We start from the raw sequence: 25,357 nt of genomic DNA on the forward strand, positions 1-25,357 counted from the left end.
ACTAAATATTTTATGCTAAAATATTAAACTTTTTATTAGTTTTTCTTTTTTTTCTTCAACCCCACCGTTATGTTTAGTAATTTCTGCTAAAAGTTGCAGCATTTTGATTTAATACATCTGAATGCAGTATTTGCAAGCCATACTCTGATTGGATGGAGAGAAACCTGTCTGTGATTGGCTGGTGAGGTGGACAGTTTTTGAAGTCACGAGCGCATAGACAGTGGAGCGAGGGCACAGCTGGTGTAGAGCGCGCGAGCAGAAACAGAACCAAGCGCGAGGATAGTGGGTTAAGAAGAGTTTATCAGAGTTGAGCGCACGCGTGATGTTTAAACGCTGAATACCTGTCTCACTGCACGCTCAAAAGGCATAAATATAGCTCCAGAAGTAGGTATAGGCAATGCTGACTGAAAAATAAGTGGGTATGCGGTGTATACCCATGTATACCCTGGACTACACCACTGCCTGTCCGACTTCATGTGAGATCGTAGAGCATTGACACCCATTGTGCAAAGCTTAATTCTTTTTACAAACACGACAAAATCCTTCGTCATCTTTACCATCGACAGGATGCAGCCATGTCCCGAATTCCTTGTTTTCCACCCACTTTTGTTGAAACTTGCATTTTCCCCATTCTCTAGCTCTTTCTCGGTCTCAAGCTTCTTTTCCAAACATAGTAAAAACATACGGCTTTACGATTAACCGGAAGCAGTTCAGCGTTATTTTTTTAGAAAAAAAATTAGGCATTTAATGCCACCGATAATCACATTTAATGAGTTTTAATACCAATTAAGGCCTTAATAAAAAAATAAAAAAAAGATTTAATGACTTTTAATGCTTTTTAATGACCCGCGGAAACCCTGTCTGTCCTCAATAATAGAACTCAAGAATAGACTTTTTTAGATTTTGGGGGTGTGGGGCCAGTGGGTATTGAAACCTGGGCTTCTTTCTGCATTACACATTCAAAGAATCAGTGTGTTTAAGGTGATGGGATGAAGCATGAAAAGGGTCCCTGGCTGTAGATATATGTCCATGTGCTGCCACACGTGGAGCAGTTGAAGAAAAGTTTATTTCCTGTAGAGTTTGGGAGCAAAAAGTGATTCCTGAGAGTACCTTATTTCAGGTACACTACATGTCCAGTGATACTGGTGTGTTGATGTTTCAGCATGGTTCTCCTCTTGTCAGGCAGGCAGCTAACCACCTAAGTAACAATCTGTTCTGCCCTTGCAGTACATTCAGTCTTATGTTAGAGCATGCTCAGACTTATAAAGTGCAATTAAAGGGGACATATCATGCAAAAGCCACTTTTTCAGCCTTTAAATACACTTTATTGTGTAGTCACTAGGGGTGCAGAAGAGTCTCAAGCGGTTAAGTTTTCTATGTTCTCTATAAAACATTTAGTACAATTACGTCACAGTATTTGCTGCGGAGGTGCTAAACAAAGTCATGGACTTTCGGCTAACCAATTTTTATCTGTGCATTTAATAGTCCAAGTTCAAGGATGCCGAAGGTACATGAGATAAGATAAGAATTCCTTTATTGTCTGACAATGGGGAAATTCGGGTGAGGCAGTGGCAAAGACACTGACAGTTAACAACCAACTATTAGCAATTGGGGGATAAGGGCATAGATATAATATAAGATTAGACCCCGCATTGACTGTTGCTGCGCAGGAATTACGGTCACCATCTTGGGGTGGTCGACCTGCTACCCAATCCAGCTGATTCAAGCTGAACACACTAATGATGCCTCAGCACTGTGCGGCTCATTTTTGTTTAAATCGAGGGACTATCTACGTTAAGGCTCGAGGGATAACTTTTCACAAGTAAGATGAAAAGATATTGTTTATATTTTTGATTAGAATGTGAGTTTTCTAATATTAGGTAGAGAGATATAGGTCTACACGTCTTTGTGACTTAGTCTCTCCAAAATTGCATCTGCTCCGTAAAGGCATCAGAGCTTTGTTAGACATTAGTGAATAAACAGCATCTGTATATTGTTGAGAATTAAAAAATATATCCTAGTAGGGGTGTCTCCCCTCTCTGTTGCTGGGTAGAATAACAGGGCGGTTTATTGCCCTGAGGGGGGTGGTCAGAAGGGGAGGAGGTCAGTCAGTCCCCCTTGACCGAGCAGGAGGAGTTTTAAAGTTGATAAAAAGAGTCTTTGTTTAGAGCTGACTTCAGACAGACTTCTCGACCGCGCGGGGAAATCATCTTGATTGGTAAATGTATACTCTGTCTCCATATTTAATTTCTATGAATTAAATATGCATTTAAACTGTTCTACCTCTTGATTAATGTCTTATCACTTGCGGCCAAATCCGGAACTGGGGAAAGATGGGTTTTCAATTGACATGTAACAGCAGGCCGGTAAACCCGATCTTTATCATGGAGCCGTGACCCCGGATTTTGGCTGTGAGTAAGAGTCTGTTTGAAAATTGGACACGAAAAGAGGACTAATTCTGCAGCATCACCGGTCGACCGAAAAAATGTAAGGAGATTTTTCTCCATTGGCAAAATGTTAGATGTATAGGCTAAATTACGTGGTGCTGTGGTTTAAGATACTCTGTTCTCAAAATATCAGAGGCTGAACAGTACAACTAGGTTTGAATGGAATTTATGTTGAAACCGAGAAATGATTGAATGGGATTTATGTGTATGTCCACGTCAAAAAAAACGTAAAATAAGGTAGAAACGATAAAATAGATAAATGCCAAGAAGCCGTAAGTGGCGAGGCTGTCGAAAAATAAAATAAAAAGACAGTAAAAAGGTTAAAAATCTAAAGAATAAAAAAAGTCTCAGGAAGTTGGTCGCTCCCCCTCCATGACTGACGAGTCTGGTGATTTTTAAGAGCCGGGATGGAAAACTTTCCCTGAGAAAAGAGACTCTCAAAAGTAGTTTAGCGATAGGGATCTTTAAGTTGAGGTTAGGAACAGCAAGACCCTAAATCAGTGAGCTGTAAGAGAATAAAATAGAGAGGATAAATAGAGAAGATAAATATAGAAGATAAGAGATTAAAAAGGGGCCCCAGGAGGACAATTGGATTGTTCTCTAGCGACAGAACTGGGTTCTGAGCACAACGGTCAGACCGAGGCAATTTTAAAGAAAAAGGAAGGTTCCGTCGAAATCATGGAAATGTCTAAGGGTAGTCCTTCTGTGTCTGCGCCAGCTGTCTGTCTTAAAAGTATGTTTATGTCTTGTCTAACAACTTTGTCTCGGTAATATGGGATCCATGGTTTGAGCAACGGAGAGATTGGTTGGGCCCTGCCGCTCTGCATAGTATGAGTGTCGCGTGTGTATTTCTGTGTGTGTGCATGTCTCCAGGATGGTGTGAATTTCTCCACGTGCGTGGGCCTCATGATAAGAGCAGTGACTGGGGGGCAGATTTAATTTTGTTAAGTAAAAAGTGATGGGTAAAAATATGGGTAAAAAAACTAAAGGGGAATTTGGAAATCATTGAAAAAAAGGTTGATGCATTAATGATGTTTGTTGAAGTACAGGACAACTTTCAATGCAGTAAAGCATTTGAGGTATTGGCTGCAAGCTGAATGGGTGAGTTGCATTGGAGAGAGAGCATGGCCAGCTGCATCTTGGTGAGTTTTGGAGAAATTTTTTATTTTAAACTGTAGCCTAAAAGTTAGAAAGAGGTTAGAAGTTTGGAAAAGTTGTTGAAAATTTGGGAGAACATTAAACATCTGTTTGAAGCATTATATATTGGGTTAAAACAAAAAAGGGAATATGCCTTCTGTTAGAGTGTAATTCTAACTAGCGTTATCTATTGCAAAATAGCATTTTAAAATGCCTAATGAATGTATACTTTCAGACATAAGATATAATTTGCGATTAAAATGTGATTAAAAGTTTTTCATTGTTTGATAGCCCTAGTTATAATAAATAAATAAATAGATATAATCTGTCAGACTTAATTAAGTCTACTCTCTATTAATCTAGCTGATTAATAGAGAGTAGTAAACCCTATCAGCTTTTGCTCATTTGCAGGCCTGGGAAAAACAGAGTAAGCAGAACTAAACAGAGTTAAAAGTTAATGTTAAACTGGACTTTAATAGTGTGGGCAAAAGGATATTGTGGCTGATTTGACAGATTTTGTTAACCCTGCATTTAGTCATGAGTCAGTTTTGAAGTTATCCTTAAATGAAGCAGCTAAAATTGAGGAATCTATGACCAATCTTAATGGCTTGCATTGTTTTATTATAGATACTGATATTACAGAACAGCAGAAATTAGGAGGAACGGAAAATATTGTGGGGTAATCACAGGACGGTCCCCAAATTATTCATTATATGTAATCACATTTTCATAGTCCCACAAAATGCAGTTGCACTTGTCACACAGTAATGTAAGAACAGAGGAATCTTCTACTTGTTCATTTCTTCTGGTGAATAGACTCCCCAGCATCAGTGCTGGTGGTCGATCATGGTTGGTTGGACTACAAAATTTAACCAAAGGCTTACAACTGGCTCTCGGTGATTTTAGAGCCATTTTAAGACTTTCTGTGTCTGCGTCTGTAATAGCTGTCATCGAAAATGTTGCTCAATCGTCCCACATGCCTGATGAAACTTTATTGTCTTTAGTAATTTCTTCCTTGGAAGTTGCAATTACACAGCACTTTCCATTATCCACATCAGAAGAGCTTCCTGAATTTGCCTGGGACCTGCAACAGCGTCCTAAAGATTACATAACTCAAGCTGCAGAGAAATGGATCAAACACATAGGTGTGGATCCTAAAACAAATTGCTCCAATCTGGGCGAATTATTTAGAGGGGCAGTTTTGGATGGGGTTCCTTCTTTAGTGTCTCTACTTATGACACAAAATCCGGATATGCCTGGGTGTTCGTATGCTCGCTGGGAAACTCGTTTGATAGACTATTTGCATGTGGCTCAAAGGGACGACAGAAAGTCGAAGCGAGACTTAGAGGACTTGCAACTTAAATTACTTAAATTACAGTTACTAGAAGCAAAGCGGAAAGTGAGCAAGAAAAAGCAGGAGATGGCACAAAGAAATGTCTCTGCGGGTGTATCATGTGGTGCTCAGACCCTGATGGTTCCACCACAGTCTAATTTCATTCAAGGAGGGGGGCTGCCTCCTCCGCTTTTTCATTCTTCATTTGATTCCAGATTTGTTGTTCCTGCACATGGACCCGGATGGCAGTGTAGCGGTCAGCGCAGACATGTTGGAAGGACCAGAAGACCGAATAAACGAGGTGAACATATCATAACTTCTCTGACATCTACAGACATCTGCTTTAACTGTTGTCACTCTGGACACTGGGCCAGGGACTGTTTTGCATCACAAAATCCTGGCATGAAGTCCCAATACGACCTCACCTCCAGAAGGTCAGTACCCCAGCAAGGGGATAACGCTCCCATGAACAATGTTTCCTCACCCTGGAGAAGTGGCCAGCGCTCATGAACAGCGCAGATCCCAAACTGTCAAGGGAAGTGACTGTATGAATTTTTGCGCACATTGGAGTCACCTGTTTCATCAGACTCTGAGTTATGAAAAGGGGACTTTGTCACTGAGGTGCTCGCAGAGAGATTACAGCGATCTGCTCCTGCAACACTGGAGAAGAAATGTGGAGTGTCACACATAAAACCTTGAATATGACATCTTAACTCCGATCTCATGTCTGCCTGAATCTGTTGCATGTCAATCCGAGTCCATCTCAGGTGCCGCAGCCTGGTATCAAACATTTTTAAGATAATACATGCACAGTTATTTCTACCAATATTACTGAACGAATTTAATGGAATGTGCTATGGCCTGTATTCTCATATTCTTTCTGTCTCTCCATGTCTGAGCTCCTAGGCAAACGGAACTGGAGCTGGTTAATACTTTCTAAAGGCAGCCGCCTGAGCATACCCCAAAGCATAGGTTTGCGATTTTGAAAATATAGTGATGACTATTTACTTTTCTGTTATATAACTGATAACTCCTTTTAAACATGAGTCTTAACCGTGTAGATCACCATTAAACAGCAGCAGGTGTATTTTACCATATCTCTTCTATGGGCAGACAATCCACTGGGGTGGGAATACTTTTACATGCACAGACTAAATTGGAAATGGGGTGAAAAAGCTTTGATGTCTGTTTCTTGTGGGAGTGTTCAGTTAATTTCATTACAGGATATGATTCCATGACTGAAAGGAGCTTTTCGGGACCGAAGTCAACTTCCGGAATTACAGGTAGCACACGACATTTGATATCTAAAAGATTTTCGTGTAAGTTTCAGGTTGTATTGGAGTCATAAACTTAGGAGAGTCCAGGAATGGAAGGGGAGTCCACCGACCCCTGACCTCGAAGGATGCTCGCTAAGATCATCACAGACAGATGTGGTGGGCCAAAGGGTCAGGGGCCCTTCACATTCCTGGAGCCAAGTGTACCAGTCGACAGAGGGTCCAAGGGAACAACACGGGCCAGCCTTCGGGTCAACTGGCTGACTAGAAGGGTTATCAACTGCTGCCCACCCGTGCCATCCGGCAACGAGGGCAGCTTGACGCGCCGATAGCCACTCAAAAGGATGAGGCAGCTGGATGTTATTGTTAGGATTCTGTGCATGGTTCTTTGTGTGAGTGAGAGTTCCTGTTTTTAGAGAAGATCTCTGCTGGTGAGCTCCTGCCAGTTCTGGGTTCGGCACACCTGGAGCAAATCCCCTGATCAGGCTGACTGGGGTTTAAAAGAGGCAGCAGGATCTTCACTCCTCGCTGGATGATTACAGATGATGGTATTTCCAGCCAGCTCTAGTGAAGTTAATATAGTTGACAGTATTGTGCTTTGGTTTTTCTGCTCTAGCTCTCAAGGCTATTTTGTCCCTGTGTTTCCAGACCTTTTGGATGATCCTTCACCATTGGCAATTTGGTTTGAAGACTTGTGTGCTGTCTGAAGATCCTCAGTCAACTAACTTGCCTGCTCGCTCTCCAGTGTGTCGCTCTCACCTCAGGAAAACAACATAACAGGAACTCCCTCTGGACTCTGAACCCTAACACCCTTCCCTGCCCTCACCTGCCTCTGAAGAGTAGTGATGGCGAGATGAAGCCTCATGAGGCATTGAACCACTCAGCCAACTGGTTCGAGAAAAGGTTCATTTCTTGACGGTTCATGTGCACACAGCACCACCTACTGGCAAGTTGTATAATCACAGCCAGCTGTATCTTAACACGTGTGATGCATTGAATTTTTGTCTATTATGACTCTTGGGAATGACTTCACAGAAGGTGTAGGACGAAATCATTTGTCTACATAAATTTTGTAAACACATGTGTATAATAAAATATTGTTTGAATGTATTCTCTGTGTGTAATTATTCCCAAAATAGTAGTGACATGATATGGCATGTTGTGTAATAATGTTTTTCTGTGACTCTAGAAAAATGGCTTAATCAGGCAGAGGACAATGAAAGTGCTTGTGGAACTAGGCAGGGGGTAGTGAATAGGCTAATGCTTGTGTAACTTGGATGATTTCATGCATTTTTATTAAGAAACAACAATTTCTCCACAGTTTTTGGTTTCAAATGATTTCTCTTTTTTTATACTACTTCTCCAACCTTTGAAAAGACACGCTCACATGGCACAGATGATGCCGGGGTGCATAAATAAATAAGTGCAAGTATGTACAGATTGGGGTACTGTGACCAATGATTAGCCCAGTACTATACGGTCCCACATTTTACCCTCAGCAGCAACACTGAAGCACACAGAGGTTCCCGCTGCGTCTTTACGCACGGTCCAGCTGCTGATGTCTCCTCTCTTTTCAGCTCAATGCAATTCTAGACAGTAACAGTTTATAACCTATATCACCTTTCACAGCAACAGGTTTCTCATCTCAGTCGACCAGACAAATCTCTATTGCTCTCCTCAGTGCGCTCTGGGCGGTGAGGTGGGAGGATTTTACCCGATGGTGCGCTGCGTGCGAGGGATAAACAGGGTGGAAATGCATAAATAAAAACTGTAAAGGGCTCCTATACAGTGATCATAGGAGCTGACCGGTCTGAGATCAGCCTCCTGATGTTACAAGTTCTTTAAAATGAAAGCGCGCACCCAAATTACAAGTAACGTAATTTTGCGCACCTGAAAAAAGCGCACGGCAGAAGCGCATCGAAGCGCTGAGGCACAGAAATACGGTGCATGTAGTTAAAAAATGCAGAATTAATAAAAACAACTTATAACCAGACGTAGCGTTTTAAACTGCATCTGGTGAGCAGAACTGTTTTATGATCCAGAGTGCAGCCATCACTGGTTCTGAATGAAGGCAATATCTGGCAGCAGCTCTCTTCCCCCGCCCCCTCCCCTCCTGCGTACCTAGTACAGGACCTTACCGGCACACTTTCAACCGCTGGTTAAGACTAAAATTATTCATAACTCTGATCACTCTTCCTGCTGCTCTGTTAACATGAACTGCAGCAGGAATTACTGATGGCCACAAGCTGTGAAAGAAGCTGAAACATCTCAGCAGAAGGCGGAGTTTTTATCGTCCGCTGCCCAGATGGGCGTTGGGATTTTTATGCGTGAAAAATGCCATGTTTGCGTGTGACCGTGTGAAGTCAGTGACGGTCAATGCGTGATAGTTGAGAGCACTGATCTCCTATCTATCTATCTCTCTCCTAAACTCTCCAAACACCAAACTAACTGTCGCAAACTAAATAACCACTATCCAAACTCTGCTATCCAAACTATCAAAACTCTATCCACTCTCTCAACTGACCGCAACTCGCCTACAACAACCCACATTTTGAATGGAGCCTGTGGGGTTTCTAAAAGCTGTCGAAGCCGCGCCAACATCTGAACCACTTCCCAAAGCAGTCACGTGGTACAGCCGGCCAGCGAGGCTTCGGACGTCATCGTTTTCGGCTCCTCCCCTAAATGAAGCAAGCCTCGATACGCGCTTCACGGAAACGCCCCCTCCATTACTCGACACACGCCTCGAAGCCTCGGCACATAACGTAACATCACTACTGAAGAGTAAGTCACTCCTCCTGTGATTTAGACTCCTGCCTTTCTGACCGACAAGTAACTCATCTCTCTTCCCTGTAGAGCACCTCACAGTGGACTCAGCTGCCAAGCTGACCTCAGTGGACTTTTGAACTAATTTTTGTTGTAAATAAACCTTTTTTCACTATTCTGTGTTCTGAGTGATTCTGCATGTGGGTCAGGAAACTGCCTCAAATCATGACCGATATATATATATATATATATATATATATATATATATATATATATATATATATAATCGGTTCACCACGGTCTCGCTGCTTCACAGATTTGCATTGAGCCGTCTCAAACATAATCGATGGTGGCATGTCGGTTTATAAGAATATTTTTGCCCAGAAGAAAAAAGAGCGACAACAACTACGGATAACTATGGAGCCCAGGAGAGCTCACTTTAAGTGATATTTTTTTTCAGGTTGTGATAATTTGTGAGCACGTTTCCTTTAATTGAGCCCTTGAATTAATAAAACGTGAGCACGTTTTCATTTAATTTAGCACTCAAATTAATAAAACGTGAGCACGTTTTCTTTTAATTGAGTCCTCGTATTAGTAAAACTTATTCGAGCACACGTTTTAATTATTCGTGGGTGCGTTTTGGTAGATCGAGATCTCGAATATACTATAACGTGCTCATGTTTACATGTGTCAAGACAATATTGAGTGCACGTTTTACATATTGTGGTAGATCGTGCACACAATGTTCTATAACCATGTTCACTAAATTGTGCTCTCGTTTTAGTAAATCGTGCGCTCGTTTGAGTAAATAGTGCACTCGTTTAATAAATTGTGCCCTCGTTTTACTATGCTTAAAATGAGAGCTCAATTTAGTAAAATGAGCTCACACTATAGTAAAACGAGAGCACAATATAGTAAATTGTGCACACGATTTAGTAAAACGCGTGCACAATATAGTTAAACGAGAGCACAATTTAGTAAAACGAGCGCACATTCTCTCAACATGCAAAACATTTTGCAATGACCCCTCTAGGGCTCCGTAGGTAACTATGTTCTTCTCCCGGAAAAAAACACATCAGCACCGCGGCCTTTCAAAGAAAATAACGCTACAGAGCGGAGTCAGGATGCAGCGGTTCAATCAGAAGAGCACCTTACACCTTTTGGAATGAGTCACTTCAGAGTTTCTACACTAAATCTGAATGGAGCCCTAGATGTACGGAAGAGAATCAGTGTATTTGAATTAATGAATCTAAAACATCTGAATGTGTTGATGGTTCAAGACACACACAGTGATCATTTAAATGAGGCAGACTGGAGAAGAGAATGGGAGGGTGAAGTCATTTTGACTCATTTAAACCGGACTACTGGTGGAATAGCAATTCTTTTCTCTAAAACCTTTTTACCACAATCATATGACGTTGAAGAGGTGGTAAAAGGTAGACTAATGGTGGTGAACGCAAAGTATGAATGTTTCAATATTATATTTGTTAATGTGCATGCTCCAAATACAGGACGAGAGAGGGTTATTTACACAAGCTTGAAAATGTTTTATCTAAATGTGATGCTGAAAGTTTTCTTTTTCTGAGTGGTGATTTTAACTTTACGGATAAACTAGATAGGAATCATTTTGAACCTCATCTAGCTTCAAAAACCTGTTTAAAACATTTGATAGAGGTATTTTCATTAGCTGATGTATGGAGAGAAATGCATATTCAAAAATGACAATATACATGGGCCAGGTGTACAGATAATTCTTTTTCTGCGGCTAGGTTAGACAGAATATACAGCTTTAGACAAAATCTTGGTATTTTCCAAGAGTGTAATATTCATCCTGTACGCTTTTCTGATTATGCTTTGGTTTCTTGTACTGTTTTTATTGCCAATCTTAAACATAAATCTGCTTATTGGCATTTTAACACTGCTTTGCTGTTAGATGTCAATTTTAAGAAGGCATTTAGTTTTTTTCTGAAGGGGTTCACAGATCTAGAAAAGAGGATTTTGGATCTATAAAACAGTGGTGGGATCGTGGTAAAACTGAAATTAAAGAGTTCTGTCAACAGTACACTGTCAATGTCTCATCTGATTTAGCCAAATCTATGAGAGATCTAGAGACTGAAATTGTGGACTTGCAGGTTTCTGCACAGTCCACAGGAGATTGAGGTTGCTTTGAAAACCTCAAATCTAAAAAAACTGCTTTGGCTGACTTGCTGGGCTCAAAAACACAGGGAGCTTTGGTTCGGTGCAGATTCCAGAAAGTTACTTTGATGGACAGTCCTACAAAGTTTTTCTTTCCGTTAGAAAAAAAAGTCAGATGCAAAGGTCCTGTTGACAGAAGGTGGTGACATTAGACGGAGAGCAGCAGATTTCTATACTGATCTGTATAGCTCTGAATACACTGAGGATGATGAGCGTTTTGATCATTTCTGCAATGGTCTTCCGACGGTTTCTGTTGAGTTTACCAAAGAGTTGGGAGAGCCATTATCTCTGGATGAGGTTTACAGTGCACTGCAAAGTATGGAAGGAGGAAAAGCACCTGGCAATGATGGACTTCCAAGTGAGTTCTACAGAGCTTTCTGGTCGGACATCTGCATGGACATCATGGAGGTTTTTGAAGAGAGATTTGTCGACGGACTTTTACCTCAGAGCTGCAGGAGGGCAGTTCTCACCGAAAAAAGGATATCTTTAGGACATTAAAAACTGGCGACCAATTTCTCTGTTGTGTACAGATTATAAATTGTTGTCAAAAGTGCTGGCAAACAGACTGAAAAGAGTGATTGACCAAATTATCCACTGCACACAAACTTACTTTCTTACAGGTCTGTGTTTGATACTATAGCCCTCATTAGAGATATTTTGGAGGTCTCTGGCTCATTTGGCTGTAATGTTGGTTTGATTTCTTTGGACCAGGAAAAGGCTTTTGACAGGGTTGAGCACCATTATCTCCGGAAGGTTTTGGAAAGGTTTGGTCTCGGCTCTGAATTTATTGCCAAGATTATGGTTCTGTATGAAGACATTGAGAGTGTACTGAAAGTTAATGGCTGCTTTTGTAAACCTTTTAAGGTTACAAGAGGTGCTCGACAAGGTTGTTCTTTGACTGGAATGTTATATGCTCTTTCTATTGAACCAATGTTAAAGAATATTAGATCAAATATTAATGGTTTAAATTTGCTGGATTTTGATATGTCTTTTAGTTTGTCTGCATATGCTGATGATATCATTGTTATTGTTAAAAGTCAGGAAGAAATAATTAAGTTAGGGAAAATTGTTGATTTATTTTGTAAAATTTCTGCTGCACGTGTTAACTGGGTTAAGAGTGAGGCTCTGGCCATAGTTAGCTGGGTTAAAGGGCTTCCTAAACTCCCTGGTGGTTTCAAATGAAAAAGAGGAGGTTTGAAATATCTTGGAGTGTACTTGGGGGATAAGGACACAGAACAAAAGAACTGGGAAGGGGTGTTTGAGAAAGTGGAAGGAAGGTTAGGAAAGTGCAAATGGTTATTGCCACAATTGTCTTATAGAGGAAGAGTGCTTGTTATAAATAATTTAGTCGCTTCTTTATTGTGGCATAAATTAGCGTATTTGGAGCCCCCTCCTGACTTACTCCCAAGGATACAATCCTGTATGATAATTTTTTTTTTTGGGATAGTAAAAATTGGGTATCCCAGGCTGTGCTTTTCTTGCCCAAAGAGGAAGGCGGGCAAGGATTGGTTCATTTAGAGAGCAGAACTGCAGCTTTTAGACTACAGTTCATTCAGAAATATCTGCTGGGAAGGGAGGAGGATGTTTTCTGGAAACCATTAGCAAACATCATCATGTTTTTATTAAATTGTAAGCTGATATGTTCTTATGAAATGCCAATGTTTTATAAAGGTCTGTTCAAAGCCTGGACTATTTTTAGTTGGAAAAGACTGGAAGTGGCAACGTCTTTGTTCTGGCTTCTAGAAGAACCTCTGGTCTTTGGAGCACAGTTGGATGTACAAGATGGAGCTGGAATTATTTTGTCAAGAAGATTGCTTGAGGAAAAAGTTCTGAAATTGAGGCAAATTGTTGAGGTAGATGGACCAAGACTTCAAAACACAGAAGCAACAGCTTCTTTGATTGGTTTAAAGTCGAATCGTATCATGCAGACTGTCTTAGATTTCTGGACTGAAAAGTTAACCTCAGATGAAAAACAGATGTTGATGGATTATTTCAATGGAAAAGAGTTTCCTGATGCAACAGATCCTTTTTCCGGAAATGGGTTTATCTATTGATATTACAGTATTGAGGGTTCCTTTATCAAACACTAAAAAAGATTTGTCTTTTTGTATGATAACTGGAAAGTTATTATATAAAATGTCTGTTCAGGGGTTAAATAAAAGACAATTGAGAGGAAGGACTGATACGGTTTGGAGAGATAAGTTAAATGTTGGAGAAAATCAGAAGCCTGTTTGGAGGGTTCTTTATAAACCTCCGCTGAGTAAGAGGGTAGGTGATGTACAGTGGAGGATTTTACAGGGAGCAGTGGCTGTTAATAGTTTTGTGTCTAAGTTTAAGAAAGATGCAACTGGACTGTGTCCTTTTTGTGAAGAAACTAAAACTATCTTGTATATGTTTCTTGATTGTGAGCGACTTGTTCCATTGTTTCATTTGTTAGAAAATATTTTTTTTAAATTTGGAGTTATTTGGTCTAAAGTGGCTTTTATTTTTGGTGCAGGCTACACAAAAAAAGAAGCTATTAAGTAGAAATTGTTTTGTTTTTTTTGGTAGGACAAGCAAAATTATCCATTTACATTAGTAGAAGGAACAAAATGAATAATGTTCCAGAGGAAAAAGCTGGTATAATGTTTACCTTGATGGTTAAAAACAGAGTAAGAGCTGAGTTTTCTTTTTTTTCAATGATCTGACTGAGTTTTTCTCTGTGGTGTTTTAACAATATTGTGTGTTCTGTAGTTGATGGAAAGTTAATCTTTAACTCTGTCTTTAGGTGATGTAATGTGAAAACTGTTATAGTGAATGTTCTTTGGAAAATAAATGTGTTAAAAATCTTTCTTTCTTTCTTTCTTTCTTTCTTTCTTTCTGATATTTACTGCAATACTAGACGCCAATAACATGTTAAAGCATACTGTATATAAAAATATGAAAATGCATACTGCTTCAAGTTGTGATGAAAGCAAAGCAGCTAAAACTAAGATTATATAATGTTGGAGATTAGAAGAGTAACAAAAGGCTATTTTGCAAATGTTTATACTTCACATAATACAGCTGTTTTCTGTTCATTTACTATTAATAAATCAAACTTCTAATTGTTCATAGCTCTGGTAAAGACATGCCTCCTCCAGGGAGTAATGTCCTACCAGCCAGCCTAGAGATAAAAATACATAGCAGTTAGGAAGGTGGGGGAGTACTCGTTCTCCAGCATATTGGCTCTCAGTCCAAGAGAAAAACACACTCTCGCCTCGGGATAGATTAGGATTGCCAATTAAAGCTTCTATTGGTTTATTATTTCCTGGTATAGCTTCTGGCTGCTGGTGCTGTCAAGGAGCTGTGCAAAGCAGAGTGCTCTCTAAGCCTCTATGCGTGTTCTCGTAATGGACCACCAATCAATGACCTGGTCTGATGGAATTACATTCAAGGATATTATTATCCCTCTCCTGTAACACTATGATTTCTCACATCATAAAGCATTTCTGGTTTCCACGGTTGTTTCAAGAGGGTTTAGCTACAGAGTGTTATCTGGGCTATTAGGTACCTAATGTGCCCAGTGGATCCTACTGTACGGAGAATTGAGACCACCAAGTGTAAGTGTTCTAACAAATGTGTTCTGAAGGACAGTATTTTGTCCCAAATGATGATAGATCTGCAACACCTAACCACGTAGCCTATATACATATTTTAACAAGGCAACTAGCTGTGAACCTTAATGAAGTTCACTATTAATCAGAAGATTTCATGCTATCATTGGTGGCATTAATGACATAATTTTGAGATTTTAATGATTTACTTGATCGGTTTAAGGGTAACTTACTGCCAAATTAACTTTTTTGCTAATAAACTGTGAGTATGTCATTTTCTTTCTTCATAGTAGGTACACCTGGTCTGGCGTCCCTCATCCATGGAAGACAGATCATCTGCTATTACCATATAATATAGAAAAGATTCCTTGATCAATGTGTGCTTCTGTGCTTTTTTTTTGAGTCCCTGCTCTGTCTTTTCGGTCGAGGCAGATGACCATTCATACTGAGCCTGGTTCTGGTTCTGCTGGAGGTTTTTCCTTCCCATTAAAGGGGAGTTTTCCTCTCCACTGTTGCTTCATGTTTGCTCAGTATGAGGGATTGCTGCAAAGCCATGGACAATGCAGATGACTCTCCCTGTGTCTCTACGCGCTTTCATGACGAGTGAATGCTGCTTGTCAATACTTCAAAACATTTTGACCAATCTGTATAATCTGATTGAATTTGACTTTGGAAAGTGCCTTGGGATGACATGTATCATTAATTGGTGCTATATAAATAAAATTGAATTGAACTGAATTACAGTGCTGTTTACATGTCCTGGACATTATTTTGTGAAATTATTGCATATTTGTTAAAATCCTATTTCAACAAATATGTTGAGAACTGGTGAAGTTTTTATAACTTCACCAGGAGAAACTGACAAGTCAGTAGCTCTGCCGCTGTGAGGTATAAAAATGACTCCGTCTTGTAACTCTGTAGCGAGTGGGAGGTTGAATTGTGGGCTTTGTGGTCCTTCCATCAATTTTGATGTTAACGATTAGCTTAGCATTCAGTTAGTTTATTTAGCTTTTACTTGTACCCCAGACCATAACCAGCCCTCAGTCAGGGACGTGCAGAGGGGGGGCGGAGGGTGCTTGAGCACCTGCCCCTTTGCCAATTGATGCCCAAAGTGCCCTTTTGTCAGTGTGTTGTTTTTTTTTTATGTGTGCGTGTTTGTTTGTGTGTGTGTGTGTGTGTGCATGTTCAAAAGCAATAATAATTTAGATCTACCGTGCCACGGTAACCGTGGCCGGTTACATGATTCACATAACGTGCCCTCACTTTTCCTCTAGCAGCTCGCAGCTCTGCTCCCTCGCGGCTACTGCCCGGTCTGTCCTGCCCCTTTAAATCTGCAGCACACATGACTGTGCTCTGTCCTGTTTAACTCCACTGTCATTGGTTATACTGCTTTAAATCCCGCCTCCCCTCTTTCTGATTGGCTGTTTTCTAGTGCGTTTGTGTGCGTGGTTGCTAGGAGCGCGCAGTTTAAGTTTCGATTCATACTGGATACTACGCTTACCACAATTAATACTAGACTACGAAACTAGTCCCAGTTAGGAAACTAAATACTATCAGCACTAAAATAAGTGAAAGCCGCTGAGTGCAGTTCTTTAAAGAAGCAGGAGAGAATGTTTTGATTTGTGGAACTTGAGAAATGTAAGTAACCAACATTAGCATCTAAAAATAGCATCTAATTCTGAAGTATAATGCATTTATCAGCAGAAACCTAATCTGTTTTATAAAACTAAATATTCTGTGCCAGGCAGGAGTTCTGAAGACTGCTGGAAAGATGGAAAAACAAAGACTGCAGGTTATTAAAAATTCAGATTCTTGGCCACAGCTGCCTGAGGTGAGGGTTTCCCTTTTACCAATATTTTGTTGCTATTATTGCTTTCATTTTTTGTTGACCATTTGATGCAGTTCAGGTATAAATAGCAGGTGTTATTTCTTTTACATAATATACAGCACAACAACACTAGATGCCGCATGGGATTCCACATAATAATAGTGCTATTTATTTCACTACTTCTACTTTTAGAATTAGAATTCCGACAAATACAACCGAGGAATACCATTTACATTGTTTTTGTTGTACAAAGGTTTCCACACTGTCCATTAGTAAATTAGTGCAAACCAGGGGCGGAGCTAGACATTTTCATCACCAGGGGCTTAGCCCATAAAATATTTTATCAATATGAGGGTAATTTGGTACACCAAAAAAGCAAAAATTATTTAATCTGTTGATGTGGTCGTAAAATTTATTTAATATAGGTATTTACATATCTTAAAGTGTTATTAGTATATTAATATGATCTCATTTGAATGATGAAATGGACAACCACTCGTGTAACAAGTGGTGTCACTAAACTTACTCAAAGTACAGTATTGGGTCCTCCATGCTCCTTATGTATAAAGATTTACTGCACATTTAATCATTGAAATCTCACTATTGTTGAGGAAATAATAAGTTGTCTGAGAGGATGTAGGTAAGAAGAAGCTGTTATCTACACTTCAGATGTATGATGTAAGAAATGTGTTTGGAATGTTAAGATAAATACATGAAATGGGGTACACAGCCCAGTTGTACTTTTGTTGAAGTTTGAATTTAATATTTGAAATGCTGTCAGTGTCAGTGACACTTCTACTTCCAGTGCAAAGTGAATACAATACATTTATTTGCAGTCCCTTGAATGTATAATTTTGCTGTGTTTTATGATGCAGACAGAGTATCTTAGATTAAAAAAAAATAAGGGATTTAAAGGTTTATCTCTGCACATTTCTATAACTTCTAAAGAAAATACAGGATAAATCTAGAAAACAGACATATTTTGAATATATTTGGTTTAATTGGCACATATTTACCATCTGTCTCTGTTGCTGGTAAGTTCAAATGCAATCTTTTTCAAAGTGGGACAAAAGTCCCAATTCAACATTCATCAGATCGGACGCTGCTTTATAATAATAATTGAACTTTATTGATCTAACAATGGAGAAATTCACTTCTGCATCTTTACCCATCCCCTTGAGGAGCAGTGGGCCCACACGGCCCCAGGGGAGCAATCGGGGGTTAAGAGTCTTGCTCAGTGACCGAAAGTGGTAGTCTGTGGGAGTTGAACTCAGAACCTCTGGGACCCAATCTCAATGCTCTAACCACTAGGCCACCAGATTAACAAAAAGCATCTAGTGTGTGTCGTGCTTATAAAATTTGTATAAATGTAGCAAGAAATACTGCTTTTCTCTTTAGACAGAAGAAACGCGCCCTGACGCTCAAGTCAAGCATAAGGAAATAGGAGCATGCATAGTCCTATAGTCCTATAGTGGAGACTATAGGACCAATGATGTCAGACCAATGAAGCTTTGGGCCAATAGTGTCCCTGGGGTTAAAGTTCAAATCAAACCTACGCCCTTGATTGCATGTTACATTCTTTATAGTATGGGTTGGTACATTTCAACCGGTTGTATAGCAAGGTATGTTTCTGTGTCATGTTTTAAATCCATGACCCATGTGCCCTCTTTTAACTTTGTGCACCTGCCCCTCCAACGGTCTCTGCACGTCCCTGCCCTCAGTATATTAACAGATTAAAATCTACAATCCTGGTTTCCTAGACGTGACATCTCTTCAGAGAAAGAGTAGTACTTCCATAAAGTGAGGTTGGTTTTAAAATGTACCTTTCAAAGTTAGACCCAAATACTTGCATATAGACAGACATACCTGTCAAGCCACAGGTGTGTGTACACTTCGACCATGTTGACCATTCAGATAGCTGGCAGTTGACGGGACATTCCACTACACAGGAAGCATTCATCTGCCACTTCCTCTCTAGACCCAGCTGCAACAAAACACCACTGGGTTTCATTAACTCGTCCAAAATTGTTTAAACAAAATGTCTGAAAACAATGTTTGACGTCACATATCTCACCTCTTTACAAAAGCTGAGGTCAACAGATTTTCCATCACTACGCACACAGTCAAGCATGCGGGTTTTGATGCCATAGCCACACACCGCTCTGTCGCTGAGTTGACAGGTGCTCCAGTCTGAAAGGACACATGGGATTATCAAAATATTAGTGTAATCCTTTTCAGAGCTGACAGGGTTGTTGTTTTTATCTCACCTGTGATGTTGTATGAGTAGTGAAAGCAGTTGCTGTTTATTTTACACGGTTCTGTCTCTTTTGTAGGAGGACATTTCTTCTCCTTTCCTGGCTTCCGGAGTGGGAAAGCAACCCTTGCACGTGTACTGTTCTCACTGCAGGGCTGCAAGCAGAGGAAAGTGTGAGTGTTAAATACATCATGCACATCTACGAAAAATGTCCTACCTTTTGCAATGTGGGGTCAAAAGCTAAGGGATAAGTGGCAGAGAAACCTTTCACTTAATTTTTTGTGACCATTTGGTAATAAATGGAAATATGAAGAACCCAAACATCAAATATGAATCCAAAGTGAAAGAAAGGTGTAAGTTGAAGCAGCCTCCTCTGACCTCCCCTTTGTTTACGGCTTTTAAAAATGGATCCAAAGTGTTATACGTCACACATATGGAGGAAAAAGTACTTTTGTCCCTTTTGTAGGATGCATCGGTTTAACAAAGTAATTTAAAATCTTGTAGAAATCTATACATTTTTATGCAATAAGATGTTTTCAGATCTTATTCAGCGGAATTACACAAAATAACGCCCGTCTCTCATTATTGTTGCTTGTTCTTTTATGTTCAGCAGATTAGTAGCAGTAGTTTGAGGAATATGTTTTTGTCTTTGGTCCTCTCTGACAAGAGACTGGCTCTAAAATCTCTCTGTGTTTTATCATATTGAAGACTTTAAAAATGTTATCTATTGAAGTTATAAACTTATAAACTAATCTTAACAAAAACATTCATCCCTTTAAAGAAGAGAAAATAAAGCTATCCTCAACATGTCTTCAATATAACCTCTACTTATGTTCTTACAGATGTAAGATTTACAGCAAAAACTTCTTAAAGAAATTCTCTTCACAGTGGTGTATTTGTCAGAAAGAACCAAATGACTAAACTACGCCACAGTCAAGTAAAAATAAATTTTCATTAATGTTGCTCAATTCATCATGAGCAGTGTAAAGATTTGGCAGCAGAATGTCACTGGATTACAGAAAGTATGGATTATAGCTCCATTACTCTTAGTTTACTTAACTAGTAAGATTTAATGATGTTGGAAAATGGAGGTGTAATGTAAGGATCAAGCAGAGAAGCCAATATTCAGCCAGTCACAGCTTGCGTATAAAAATGTTTATAAAGCAAGCAAGCCCTGTAGCTGGCAAGATGCTGACCACTCTGGGCAGGCGATTGCAGGTGAATATAGGCAGAAGCTCTTGGGTAGGCACTCTGTGGAGGCAACTGGGCAGGATGTGTGGTGTTAAGCAAACAGGATTAAAGGTCTTGGCAAGGTTCCTGATTGAGTTGAGTCCAGGGTCAAATGACAAGAATAATAGCAAGCCAGCTGAAGCAAAGCAATCCAAAACATGGCAGGCAGAGACAGACACTGGACATTTGCTCACAGAGCAGTTTCAATAGTCTGGCAGCATGAGACTGTGGAAGTCCATTATATAAAGGCAGGTGAACAGGTGTAGGTAGTAAACTTAACGAGCTGCTGCCAGAGGATAACAGGTGGAGCAGATCACAATGATTAGGAGGTACAGGGGAAGAGTGAGGAAGCAGACAGCCAGCCAAAATCATGACAGGAGGGTCATTTCCGTGAAAGGTGTCTGTTATGATAACCAAACATTATGTTCTACATAAATAATGAAGTTAGAGTCTGATTATGAGGCTAACTGAAACTTTGCTCCACCGCAAGGCAATAAAACAAATCCACAATAGACAGACATTTTCAGCTATGCAAAATACTACAGAGACATACAGTAGGTTACGTGGCCGCGGGAAGTGGGGGTGCTGGGGGGGCTGCAGCACCCCCAGTGGCGAGAGGCAGATTTTTATAAAATGTATTAAAACTACTTTGCACAATTTATAAATTTCTTATAAATATTTTGGGAAATGATTTAGACTTTTTTTTAAAAAAAACTTTAATATTACGTGTATTTGGATTATAATTTAATTATTTTGAAGCCTAATCAACAACTTCAGTTACGTTGTCATGGCAACTTCAAGCAAGCTACTGGTCGCCGAGTAAAGAGGTATCCCGCTAGCGGCAGCAGAATAGTAAATTTACATAGTCTAATGACCGAAACGAGGAGGAAATATGGCACAGAAACGCATTTCGGATTTTTTTGGAAAACCACCACCACCAGTGAAGAACACTAGTACCGCAACCACGACAGCAGAGAGCAGCCGGAGTGAGGAGATGTCCGCCCGCCTCTGATGGCAGTTGCCCCCGCATTGACTGTCCCGGCGCAGAAATTACGGCCGCCATCTTGGGGGTGGTCGACCTGCTACCCTAACCTGCTGGTTTAAGCTGAACAGACGGATGCCTCAGCACTATGCATCTTATTTATGTTTGAATCGACGGACTACTGTCATCAGGGATCGAGGGATAACTTTTCACAATTAAGATGAACAGATATTTTTGATTAGAATGTTCTTTTTCTGTATTGTTGTCCACCAACAAAATTCAAGCTTGCTCTGGGAGCAATTTCTCTATTTTTGTTACGTTTTACAATTTAGTTTATTTAGTTCATTTTATTTATTTGCTTATTTGTTGTATTTATATTTTTGTTTTAACAATTATTTGTCAGTAATTTGTTTAATTAGTTAACTGATTTGTTTAGGTCACTTTTAGTTTTGTTCACCTTTAACTCTTGAGTTTTTTGGCTTTCATGGACAAGTAGTCACTACACTTGTTAATGTTTGGTGCTAGTGTTTTGCCAAGAGTTATTCCAGACAAAATAGGCTAATTTCAGTAATAATAGTTATACAATAAAGTAATAATATATATATATATATATATATATATATATATATATATATATATATATATATATATATATATATATATATATATATATATTTGTCTTTGTGTATGTTTGGCATATGTTTATAATAATGATTGGACTTTATTGATCTCACACGATATATTTGTGTATAAATGTGTCTGTGTATATAGTAATAAAAAATGTATGAGTGGCTGTGTTTTGCAACATATATACATTTATCAGAATATTCTTTTACCTTTAACCCCACTAAGAATATTTACATGCACTGAACCCTTTGTTATGATAGCTATAGTTTTAAAGTTTTCAGTAAAAAAAGTGAAAATTTGTTTAATATTCAGCGAGTTATAGTTGATTCAAATTGATTCTGCGCCTCCTCTATTACACTGAGCAGAGCTGTTGACCTCCCGAAGATGGCGCCCACAAATCTCGTTAGCGCCCATAGGCGAAAGCAGTTGATACGGGGTCTACTCTTTATATTATGTCTATGGTTCCGGCAGGCCCAGCCCCTGCACCCGAAACCCAACCCAGCGTGATTGGATTAGACAACCTCTTCCAGCCAACATCCAGCTTCAAATGCCAGCTTTTCAAATTGGCGTAAAGCAACTGAAAAATTTAACGAGCATGAAAGATCAGAATTGCACAATACAAGTCAATACAAGTTGGCTGCTTTGGATGACGTCTCCATTAGACCCTTGGTTGCGTGCACTCCACTGTATATGACAAAAAAGTAGTGAATCTCAATCTATTTATTTATTGTATTTTAATTAGGCCTAGAGGCTCATAGGTCTTTGTGTATGTTTGGCATATGTTTATAATAATGATTGGACTTTATTGATCTCACACGATATATTTGTGTATAAATGTGTCTGTGTATATAGTAATAAAAAATGTATGAGTGGCTGTGTTTTGCAACATATATACATTTATCAGAATATTCTTTTACCTTTAACCCCACTAAGAATATTTACATGCACTGAACCCTTTGTTATGATAGCTATAGTTTTAAAGTTTTCAGTAAAAAAAGTGAAAATTTGTTTAATATTCAGCGAGTTATAGTTGATTCAAATTGATTCTGCGCCTCCTCTATTACACTGAGCAGAGCTGTTGACCTCCCGAAGATGGCGCCCACAAATCTCGTTAGCGCCCATAGGCGAAAGCAGTTGATACGGGGTCTACTCTTTATATTATGTCTATGGTTCCGGCAGGCCCAGCCCCTGCACCCGAAACCCAACCCAGCGTGATTGGATTAGACAACCTCTTCCAGCCAACATCCAGCTTCAAATGCCAGCTTTTCAAATTGGCGTAAAGCAACTGAAAAATTTAACGAGCATGAAAGATCAGAATTGCACAATACAAGTCAATACAAGTTGGCTGCTTTGGATGACGTCTCCATTAGACCCTTGGTTGCGTGCACTCCACTGTATATGACAAAAAAGTAGTGAATCTCAATCTATTTATTTATTGTATTTTAATTAGGCCTAGAGGCTCATAGGTCTTTGTGTATGTTTGGCATATGTTTATAATAATGATTGGACTTTATTGATCTCACACGATATATTTGTGTATAAATGTGTCTGTGTATATAGTAATAAAAAATGTATGAGTGGCTGTGTTTTGCAACATATATACATTTATCAGAATATTCTTTTACCTTTAACCCCACTAAGAATATTTACATGCACTGAACCCTTTGTTATGATAGCTATAGTTTTAAAGTTTTCAGTAAAAAAAGTGAAAATTTGTTTAATATTCAGCGAGTTATAGTTGATTCAAATTGATTCTGCGCCTCCTCTATTACACTGAGCAGAGCTGTTGACCTCCCGAAGATGGCGCCCACAAATCTCGTTAGCGCCCATAGGCGAAAGCAGTTGATACGGGGTCTACTCTTTATATTATGTCTATGGTTCCGGCAGGCCCAGCCCCTGCACCCGAAACCCAACCCAGCGTGATTGGATTAGACAACCTCTTCCAGCCAACATCCAGCTTCAAATGCCAGCTTTTCAAATTGGCGTAAAGCAACTGAAAAATTTAACGAGCATGAAAGATCAGAATTGCACAATACAAGTCAATACAAGTTGGCTGCTTTGGATGACGTCTCCATTAGACCCTTGGTTGCGTGCACTCCACTGTATATGACAAAAAAGTAGTGAATCTCAATCTATTTATTTATTGTATTTTAATTAGGCCTAGAGGCTCATAGGTCTTTTGTCCAAAAAAAACATAATAATTCACAGCACCCCCCTGTTCATAATTGCTTCCAGCGGCCCTGGTAGGTTATAGATATGATCCTCTATTTTCGTGTTCTCAGTTTATTTGATTAGCAAAAATAGATGTAGTTCATCTTTAAATTGTCCTACCCCTGTAATCACAAAAATGTAAAAAAAGTGAAAGCTCGACCATTGTTTTTTCAGTGGCTTAAAATAAAAGATAAAAGTGCTGGGAGAGTATGCAGTATGTCCTTTTTACCAGTGGACATGCGCTCCAACTTCCCCAATCCGACAGCACACAGTCCTCAGGGCAGGGCAGACGGCTGTTACGGGCCCCTAGAGGCATCTCTTCTGGGTCACAAAGGTAGTCTTCCACCTGCTCCGATGGTCCATCAATAGTGTTGAGCATACACCTGCTCACAGAAGATTAATGCAATATGCAATGAGGTTCTACAACATCTAAGTATCTTTGACAGAGTTTACAGCTGACTTCATTAGCTCACCTTTTTGGTCATAAGACATAAATCTGCATAAGCAATGAACAGTCAGGGATATTAATTCTGTATGTAACAATTCTTTACTCTGCATTGATAGTAAATATTTCACAAAAGATTTTAGGAACAATCAGTTTTTAGTGACCAATCAATCTAATCAAGCATAAACAAAAAAACTCTAAAAACTCCAATATCTTCTGTGTGGCTCATCTCACCGGATTTTTCGGGTCTGCACTCCTTCACCACAGTTGGTCTTCAGGTCCACACTGCTGACTTTCCAGAGACTCCAAGGCTCTGCCACCCAAACATACTGTCCACAGTCACTGACACAGGGCACCACCTCATACACCTGACATGAACAGAAGCACCAACGTTACGTGGCTGAACTCTAACTTTTCCTTGAACAAATGCTATGTAGAAACCCATGAACAGAGATGTGATTCAAAAGTTTTCAGTGACGAGGCTGTGCTCACATCATCTGTTTGACCATTTGCTGACAGATAAACGACCTTTCAAGAAATAACAACATGCTTATTTTCCAAAATGTCGAAAGTATTGAATAAAATAAAATGTTGTACTCACTTGAGCCTGTAGGAGAAATCCATTTAGCACAAGAAAGAGACAAAAATTGTAAATTATATCATTGTTCTAAAGCAATTACATTAGATATTTAGCTAAAATAAAACCTCCACAGTTCACCTGGTTGACATGGTCCAGTTTGGGACAAGGTCTTCCCCCATTATATGGCTTTTCTCTGAGCCACTTAGAGCGAACCTTGACCCCACTGCCACATGACTTGCTGCAGCGGGACCAGTTGGACCACTCACTTAATTTGCAGTCAGATGGACAGGGGATGATGCAAGCCTCCTCAATATACCCTGTAATGGGTCACATAACAAAATATGTCAGAAAGTGACCACTATTCGCTATTTCAATGTTAGTTCCATGATTCCAACAGCCCTGTCATGCTTTTCTAAAAACAATGTACTAAAAACACCGAAAATTGAGAAAGATCAGGTACATAATATTCATGAGC

The 25,357-nt window shown here is 39.6% G+C and overlaps 1 protein-coding gene across 3 annotated transcripts in view; it reads right to left on the reverse strand.

The window, feature by feature from the left end:
- Nucleotides 1-25,357, reverse strand: part of LOC105917537 (thrombospondin type-1 domain-containing protein 7A) — a 224,076-nt gene that overhangs the window by 24,903 nt on the left and 173,816 nt on the right. For all 3 annotated transcript variants that reach the window (XR_004932392.1, XR_002427058.2, XM_012852377.3), the window contains 7 exons: nucleotides 25,021-25,199; nucleotides 24,904-24,909; nucleotides 24,537-24,670; nucleotides 24,087-24,240; nucleotides 18,821-18,962; nucleotides 18,628-18,743; nucleotides 18,420-18,537 (listed from right to left, as the gene is read on the reverse strand). Coding sequence is in view for 1 of the 3 variants with exons in the window: in XM_012852377.3 (XP_012707831.2) it covers nucleotides 18,420-18,537; nucleotides 18,628-18,743; nucleotides 18,821-18,962; nucleotides 24,087-24,240; nucleotides 24,537-24,670; nucleotides 24,904-24,909; nucleotides 25,021-25,199 (849 nt within the window). In the remaining 2 variants the exon portion in view is untranslated. The remainder of the gene's footprint in view (nucleotides 1-18,419; nucleotides 18,538-18,627; nucleotides 18,744-18,820; nucleotides 18,963-24,086; nucleotides 24,241-24,536; nucleotides 24,671-24,903; nucleotides 24,910-25,020; nucleotides 25,200-25,357) is intronic.

The sequence above is a fragment of the Fundulus heteroclitus genome, chromosome 13 (assembly GCF_011125445.2).
Source record: "Fundulus heteroclitus isolate FHET01 chromosome 13, MU-UCD_Fhet_4.1, whole genome shotgun sequence".
NCBI lineage: Eukaryota > Metazoa > Chordata > Actinopteri > Cyprinodontiformes > Fundulidae > Fundulus > Fundulus heteroclitus.